Raw genomic sequence first — 8,938 nt, 5'->3', positions numbered from 1 at the left:
AGGCCACCACTGCTGAGTGTAAATATGAACAGCCTTGAGTCTCCTCTAATTTAGAAGAGAAGACAGATAGACAGGCCCCTGGATGCACAAAGAATATAAACTATAGGTGGCATAGTCACTTTTGCTCCCCTGCTCCTTAACTCTATATGGCATACCTTGGTTAGAGTGGAGACTCAGGCCCAAACCCTTATTGTCTGTCATCTATTTTTTCCTCTTATCCCCCCCATCTATCTCCTTTTTCTCCAGCCTCCGTCCTTCAATTCCTTAGCCTGCATCTCTTTCCCCACTTTTCTCTGCCCCACTCCCTATCCATCTCTTTCCTTCTACAGCTGCAGATGATCCAGGGAAGGTCTTTAGTCATAGCATGAGTTCTTCTGTCAGCACTGGCCTCTGTTTGTTGCCCAGATGTCAGGATCTGGCCCACCCACAAGAATGAAGTCATCATGGAAGGAAGGGCAAATTGTTAACACCTAACCCACCATATGTAATGCATCCCAGCTGCTCCCTGGGAATTGATCAGGAGACAAACACCCCCTCACCCACCTCTCTCTTCAAGCTGTCTAGGACAATGGGTGTTATGATCAACAGGGACCTTTCTTTAATCAAATATATTGAGGCCACTGTCCTTGTACAGGTGTAACCAAGAGCAGATTAACTCTCCGAATGCACTGAATCAAATACCCCTGATGTCTGCTGGGGGAGATTTTCAGCTCCAAGACTTAAGGTGGTGGCCTTGTGAAAATGACTGCCATTACGCTAGGGCTTCAACTCAGCAAGGTACTGAAGCACATAACTAATTGTAAGCACACGAACAGTCCCATGCAAGTCAGTGCAAGTACCTGAAAAAGAGCTCTATGTAAGTTTGTCTCTCTCACCAACAAAAGCTGATCCAATAGAAGCTATTACTTCACCCACCTTGTCTTGCTAATATCCTGGGAGCAACACTGCCTACAGGGGGAGTACTCTCATTCCTAGCGTTAGGCATGTGTAAGTATCATGCTGAATTGGAACATAGCATCTGAAAGTTGCACAATTGCATGGCTGCAGGACATTAACAGCCTGAAACAAACAACAGAGAGGTATGCTGTCCCTTTCTTATTTGGTCTACAGGTCTCTCCCAGGGAAACTGAAATATACCTACCAAGGATGAAACAAATACTGCAGTCACTTCATCAGCACAGCTTTCTTCATAGAGAATAAGGGTATGTCTACACTGGAAGTGTAATTTGCCACCTGGATAGACATACCTGCGCTAGCTGTGATCGAGTTAGCACGCTAAAAACAGCAGCGTAGCTGCAGCCGCAGCCGCACAAACTGCATGACAGCCTAGCAGCCCCAAGCATGATCCAGTCTGAAACTGCAGGTACGTCCTCGGGCTGGCTGCTCACACTGCTGCAGCTTCACTGCTGGTGCAGGTCTGTCTGTCGGAGCTGGATTTCATAATTTTATTAAGATGATGTTGAAGTAAAAAGAAAACGGTACAGAGTTTAAGCATAGAAGTTTCTGGTTATCAGGGAATAAGGTACAGATTATCAAGGGGTGCGAAATTTGGTTTAGGAATGGGTGGCGTAAGGAATACATAATCTCCCCCATTGGTAGTAAAAGTTTAACCGGTTAAAGTACAGACACTGAGATATGCGGGTATGTTGTCCATATAATGGTTATGTTCAGGGGTGGAGTATAATGAGTGGATACGATGATGGGGATGGATCTACCCTCATTTGGTGGGATTTAATGTTCAGTGAGTTTATGGTTCCAGTTCATATGGTCCAATGGAAAAAGTCTCTCAGTCCCTCTCCCATAGTTGATGCACGATGTCGTACCGGCTCACACCTTACACCTGCTCCAGCTCCACTGTAGACGTATGCTGGATATATGTAGCTGTGGTAACTAAACACTCCCTGTGGAGGGGTACAGAGCAAGATGCCTCTGTGATCTAGGAAGGAGAAGCCCCAGCTATACTGTCCTGGGCTCAGTTCAGGAGAAAAACCTTTAAACTCATTAAATGTTTTTATTATGTAACCTTTTAAATAGATACTTTCTTTTTAAAAAAAACAGGATTTCAAGTTCCCCAGGAACAATGGTGGATGCAGAACTGGCTGAGAACAAATCAGAGTCCAACTACGAGGAGAAACCTAAATTGCTCCTCCACTCATCTTCCTCACTCAGTGTCTAATCAGGAGGGATCATCCCAGCTGATGAGTCCAGCCTGAATCAATTATTCCACCAACCCATAACAAGTGCTTCCTCCCCCTAATAAGACGCTGTAAAAAGGCATCTTCCATGCCCAGAAAAATGGGTTGTAGGCAAGAAGGGGGAGGGGAGTAGGGGGAAGGGACTAGAACCATGTGTTTAGATTTGTCACCCCAGACCTTCACTCAATACCACTATGATTTTAAAAACAGGAAAGGCTAAGACCATCTCCCAAAGCCTGTTCCAAGGCAATCTGTCTGCACCGCAGGGACAGAAGCATTGCTTCAGAGGGTCTTGCCTCTGCCCTCAGAGATGACCTCTCCAGGCCGAGCCCGCATGTACCACTCCACCCAGGCACCATCGTAGACAGCCACGTCTGGCTTGCCACAGAGGTACGCCCCCAAGGCCACATGGCAGGCAGTGACTCCCGAGCCACATGTGGCTACCACTGGCTTTGAGAGGTCCACTTTCTTCTCCTGGAATAAGCTGCGGATCACTTCAGGGGTCTTCTCAAAGCCAGCTTCTGTGAGGAAATCCAAGAAGGGGATGTTCAGGGAGCCAGGGATATGACCAGGCTCAATTCCTGGAGGAAGAGGAAGGAGACCAACGCAGACAGGAGTTAATTTTTACATCACGGAGGGTTCCATCGCACAACCCCTTCTTGACTACCCTCCACGCATACTCATGCCTTGGCAACCCTCCCTCTACAGCCACTGCACAAGGTTATGTGAGGGTTAATGTCTGTATGTTTGACCACAAGGCATCATATCAAAGCTAAATATTATTAAAGTGATGGGGTGTGTGGGAGCTACCTTCTCTTCCGCCTCCCCAGGTCCCCAAGAGATTGAGTGCACTGCTGCCTCTGAACCATGGGACTCTGCATTCATACTAAAATACACAGCTTTCTTCACTTCTTGTACGGACGGAAAGTCACTTTCTGGGGTGCAGCTCTAACAGCTTGGGGTAGGGATAGGAGCACCCTCTTTCAGCCGCATGTGTTAGTCACAATGTATGCAACATCACTTCTATATGCTTGATTTGGGACTCAGCTGTGGCAACAGGTGAATCAGCTGAGAGGAGGGATAGTTTTAGGGTGAAGGCAAGGAATGGGACTCAGAAAATCTTATTTCTATTCCTTCCTCTGCCACAGATTTCCTGTTTGACCTTAGATGTGTATCATAATCGCTGTGTGCCTCAGATTCCCAGCAGGAGAACAGCCATAATTAGGAATAGTTAGTTATTATAGTTAGGAATCATTAGCGAACAGGATGTAAGGAATCATTAAAAAGGGATAAAGAATAATATGGAGAATATCTTATTGCCTTTATATAAATCCATGGTATGCTCACATCTTGAATACTGCGTACAGATGTGGTCTCCTCAACTCAAAAAAGATATACTGGCATTAGAAAAGTTTCAGAGAAGGGCAACTAAAATGATTAGGGGTTTGGAACAGGTCCCATATGAGGAGAGATTAAAGACGCTAGGACTTTTCAGCTTGGAAAAGAGGAGACTAAGGGGGATATGATAGAGGTATATAAAAGTATGAGTGGTGTGGAGAAAGTGAATAAGGAAAAGTTATTTATTTGTTCCCATAATATAAGAACTAGGGGCCACCAAATGAAATTAATGGGTAGCAGGTTTAAAACAAATAAAAGGAAGTTCTTTTTCACACAGTGCACAGTCAACCTGTGGAACTCCTTGCCTGAGAAGGTTGTGAAGGCTAGGACTATAACCGGGTTTAAAAGAGAACTAGATAAATTGATGGAGGTTAAGTCCATTAATGGCTATTAGCCAGGATGGGTAAGGAATGGTGGCCCTAGCCTCTGTTTGTCAGAGGGTGGGGATGGATGGCAGGAGAGAGATCACTTGATCATTACCTGTTAGGTTCACTCCCTCTGGGGCACCTGGCATTGGCCACTGTCGGCAGACAGGATACTGGGTTGGATGGACCTTTGGTCTGACCCAGTATGGCTGTTCTTACGTTCTTAATCTTCCCCTTCTCTCACCATTTGTCTGCCTTGACCATTTAGGTTGTAAGCTCTTTGTGGCAAGGCTGTCTCCTACTATGTGTTTGTACAGCACATACCAGAATCGGGCCTTCTATGCACTACCATAATACAAATTATAATCTACAGTAAATCTGGCTGTCAGATGGAGATCTTCACTGCCAGGTGTTAGGGGAAATCAACCTAGTTAGCATATGTGACTCCATTTTGGGTTTCCTCTTGGCCGTTAACTAGAAGCGAGCACATCACGTACCAAGGGAGGATCCTTCAGGGTGGACAGCTGGACAGTTCTGTGGGGAGATCGGGAATCGAGGCCATAAGAGAAACAACCGCCGAGTCCGGGATGGACATGCGAAGCCCCTTGGGGGCACAATATATGTGGGCTCTCAGTTTGCTAAGCACGTCCCACCCAAGAAGGTTAGCGGGGCCTTCTGGCATGACAACAAATCTATGTGACAACTTTAAAGAACCCAGCTCCACAGGGACGGGGCAGGATAGGGGAGCCGGGCATGGGTTGCCCTCAATACCCTGCACCCAGACCTTGGTATTAGAAAGAGAGCCCGGAACAAAAGTTAAAGTGGAAAGGGTGGCTCCGGTATGCACCAAAAAGGGTACAAACTTTTCCCCAATTTTCAAGTAAATTTGAGACTGCAATCCAAGATCCCATTCTAACTCTCCCACGGCTCCCAAAATCGCCTCCTCTAGTCACTGGGGATTAGCAAAGTCCTGGGGAGCGTTATGGGGAAAGGAAGAACCGATCTCCGGCTGATCCTGCCAAGGAGCCCCTTGTGGAAGCACGGGGCATTGCCTCTTCCAGTGCCCCGGTTGCTTACAATAATTACAGTTCCTGTTCCTTGTCCCACCCCTTCCTCCTCCCCATCCTGTCCCGCGTCCGCATCCCCTCCCTCTTGTATTCCTGTGTCCCTGCCAGTGCTGATTCCTCAAGGGAACCTGCAGTGCGGCTGCCAACATCCTTACTTCCTCCTTCTTTTGCTTACGTTTTTCCTTAGCTTTCTCCTCGTCCCTACCATTAAACACGAAAGTGGCCAGGCGAACTACTTCGCTTAGGGGTTTCCCTGGCCAATCGGGAACATGTTTAGTTAAATGCTTCTTTATGTCTGGTGCCGCTTGATCGACAAAGTAAGAGACCATCATCGTGCGGCTAACCTTGGCTTCTGGCTCCACCCCTCCCCCATACATTGTAACCTGCTTAAACAAACGGGCCAAAAATGCAGACGGATGCTCGTTTAGGTCTTGCTGGCACTCTAATTTTTGACCAATTTGCCGTCTTACTACCCACCCTACGGATGCTCTCCAGGAGCCCTTCCCGGGCAGCTGAGAGGCTGGCCCGGCCATTGAGGTTGTTAGGATTCCAACCTGGATCGGCTTCGGACCAAGGGGTGCGATTCTCAGCGTCCCCCACCCAACGCCGATTAGCGTCTAGAATAGAATACCTCTCGTCGGGGGTAAATAGGGTTTGCAAAATAGCCTGGATGTCTGCCCAGTTAGGCTTAAATGCCGTAAAGACTGAACGGATAATCTGTAGGACTCTTTCTGGACTGTCCCACAACCTCCGCATCTGTGACTGCCAGGTTACCAGGGCCAAAAGGGCGGTGGACCATGATCATAGTGACACAGTCAGTGCCTGTCGCAACGGGCTGTTGTATCCGGGGCGCTTGAAGCGCAACAGGGGGTAGGGTTAGAGACGGGTATAGACAGGCAACAGGAGGAGGAGTAGGGGGAAGAGACGGAGGAGGAAAAGCAGCATAGGGCGGAGCGGAACCTGCAAGCGGCATGCAAACCTTAGATCTGGTACCAGAGCCCAAAGTCGAGGGGCGCCCCTTATCTCGGGCGTATGCCCAATTATCCCATACATACCAATAATCCATTTGAGCTGGATGCTTGTCCTCCAGTTGTTGTCTAAGGCAGGTTAATTCATCCTGTCCAAAAGTTCCGTCAGGTGGCCATCCAAAGGGCGTCTGAATAGTCAGCGCTGGCCACTCAACTTTACACAAAATTACAGCTCTCCTTTTACCTAACCCAGGGGTGCCAGAAATATTTTCCAATTCTCAAGAATCTCAGCCAAAGGGGTTCCCCTGCTCACACTCTGCCCAGAGCCCATTCTAGGGCTACCAAAAGAACGCCTAATGTGCCACCTTATCGCCTAAGCGACGGCCCACACTCCCGTTCCTCGGAGTTCTCGAAGGTGAACTCATCCGGTGCCGGCTGGAGTTGTCCGAGGGAAGGAGTGCGGCTTCGCTTACAAGGGCGAGCCTAGAGTCCCATCTGGGTCGCCAAAACTGTTACGAATTATTCCAGTTAGGACACGTACAGTTCGTTTCTAGGCTGAGGCAACCAAATAAAGACAGACTGCAGAGTATCTCAAAGTTTCTAGGTTTATTCCGCTTAACAGAGCGGTAACACGCTCGAGCATAACGGGACCCCGATTACAGGTTACACAAAGATTATATACTGTTGGCAAAACATCCTGCCTGTGTGCCTCGGTGGGGGGGCCTAAACCAATAAACAGGCCTTCTCCTTATCTATTACCAATCCCCTGCAGCCACCTTCCCCATGCAAAAAAGCTGAATTAGCAACTATTTCAGGCATGTCGGCTGGTTCCTGTCTCCTTTGTTTCCCTTATCTTGAAACTGTCCAGCTGTCTACCCTGAAGGATCCTCCCTTGGTACGTGATGTGCTCGCTTCTAGTTAATGGCCGAGAGGAAACCCAAAATGGAGTCACATATGCTAACTAGGCTGATTTCCCCTAACACAGGATTAAAGTCCTCAGGGCTTACTGCTGGCACAGATGCTGAACTACTAAACATCTTGTGTTTGAATCACAGAATCATAGAACATCAGGGTTGGAAGGGACCTCAGGAGGTCATCTAGTCCAACCCCTGCTCAAAGCAGGACCGATCCCCAATTAAATCATCCCAGCCAGGGCTTTGTCAAGCCTGACCTTAAAAACTTCTAAGGAAGGAGATTCCACCACCTCCCTAGGTAACGCATTCCAGTGTTTCACCACCCTCCTAGTGAAAAAGTTTTTCCTAATATCCAACCTAGACCTCCCGCACTGCAACTTGAGACCATTACTCCTTGTTCTGTCATCTGCTACCACTGAGAACAGTCTAGAGCCATCCTCTTTGGAACCTCCTTTCAGGTAGTTGAAAGCAGCTATCAAATCCCCCCTCATTCTGCTCTTCCATAGACTAAACATCCCCAGTTCCCTCAGCCTCTGCTCATAACTCATGTGTTCCAGTCCCCTAATCATTTGGTGTCATAAGGCTTTGCCCCAGGGTGAATGTGTTTTAAGCAAGCTTTTCCAGCAGCATACAGAGAACAGAACAGTGGGAGTAGCAAATAGACATAGGTAAGCAGAGACAGCAACCACAAAGAGGGATAGATATCAGCCAAGCATCCTCCTCTTGAAACTCATCTTTGGAAAAAGTGAGTTTCCAGCCTCAACCTTCAGCTGGGAACGAGAGTCATGGTTCTGGGTTTGTGCCTTAAAATGAACCCCATGTTTGTCACAGCGATGGCTAAGCAGAGGTGTTACCTTCTCTGGGCTCTGCCTCCGTCCCTCTGAACCGCCCTGCAGAGCGAGCATCAACCAGCTGGAAGCGATGTGACTCTATGTTCTCCTCTACGTCCTCATGGGTCTTCACCAGTGACTTGTCCAAGGAGGCACTGAACTCCGCAGGAACTGCTCGGCTCTTGCCAGAGCTCAGTGGGTACCCCTCCCGCTGCCAGTTCTTCAGCCCACCGTCCAGAAGGGAAACAGCATGGTGCCCAAAGGCCCGGAACATCCACCAGACACGGGGAGCAGAGAAGAGACCCTGATCGCTGGCATCATACACGACCACATGGGAGTCGTTCCCCACACCCAGCTTGCCCACATACTCCGCAAAGTCATCCGCACTGGGCAGCATGTGGTCATATGGCGACATACGGTCGCTACATAGGTCGAGGTCAAAGAAAGCAGCACCAGGGATGTGGCGCTCCTCAAACTCATGCCGGGGGTCACGCTTCATCTTCGGGAGGTACCAGGACGCATCCAGGATCTTCACAGCCTGCCCAGCCTGAGGGGACTTGATGGTTTCTGAGAGCCACTTAGCCGACACCAGTGCCCGATAAAGGAACTGCTGAGACATTGCTCCTGAGTCCTGGCCAGATTCAGACAGTCTCTGGGGTTTCCTGAAGGGGGGAAAAGTCAGGAATTAGTGACAGGAGATATTAGGGTGAGCTACTGCGAAAAAAGAGACTAGAGCTCTTTGGGGGAAGAACTGTCTTTTGTTCTGTGTGTACAGCACCTTGCACAATGGGCTCCTGAGCACTACAATAATACAAATAGTAGAAGAAAAGAACTTGGGCCCCAGGTTACAGAATACAACCCCACCTCTGCTTCACTGTGTTCACACCAGGGTAAAGTCAGCTCTGTAACACCACTGGGGCTACATCAGAAATCGGTTTGGCGATCCAGAGATCATGAAATGAGCCCAGTTAAAGACAGAGAGCGAAATCTAGGGAGAGGAACATCTGCAGAGCCTGCCTCACCCCAAGATGAGTCAGCTGCATGTGGCAGGAACCTGTATTCAAGATCAGGAAGAGAGAACCCTGCGTGTGAGGCACCCTGGCACCTGCTGCATATACCAGAGCCAGCAATCTGAACCTCACAAAAGGGAGCTCTGCATGGTTGGGTCCCGCGTCCTGAATTAAGGACTGCCACCGCCCCA

The 8,938-nt window shown here is 48.7% G+C and overlaps 1 protein-coding gene across 6 annotated transcripts in view; it reads right to left on the bottom strand.

Moving 5' to 3' along the window:
- Positions 1–1,431: 1,431 nt before the first annotated feature.
- The window catches only part of MPST (mercaptopyruvate sulfurtransferase), a 33,598-nt gene continuing 26,091 nt past the window's right edge, over positions 1,432–8,938 (bottom strand). For all 6 annotated transcript variants that reach the window (XM_073325434.2, XM_073325454.1, XM_073325444.1 and 3 more), the window contains exons 2-3: positions 7,762–8,399; positions 1,432–2,776 (exon numbers count right to left, since the gene is read on the bottom strand). In XM_073325434.2, coding sequence (XP_073181535.2) covers positions 2,478–2,776; positions 7,762–8,399 — 937 coding nt within the window. In that variant the 3' untranslated portion in view covers positions 1,432–2,477. The remainder of the gene's footprint in view (positions 2,777–7,761; positions 8,400–8,938) is intronic.

The sequence above is a fragment of the Lepidochelys kempii genome, chromosome 1 (assembly GCF_965140285.1).
Source record: "Lepidochelys kempii isolate rLepKem1 chromosome 1, rLepKem1.hap1, whole genome shotgun sequence".
Lineage (NCBI taxonomy): Eukaryota > Metazoa > Chordata > Testudines > Cheloniidae > Lepidochelys > Lepidochelys kempii.
The sequence above is the reverse complement of the archived record's forward strand: the minus strand, read 5'-3'. Positions and strand labels throughout refer to the sequence as shown.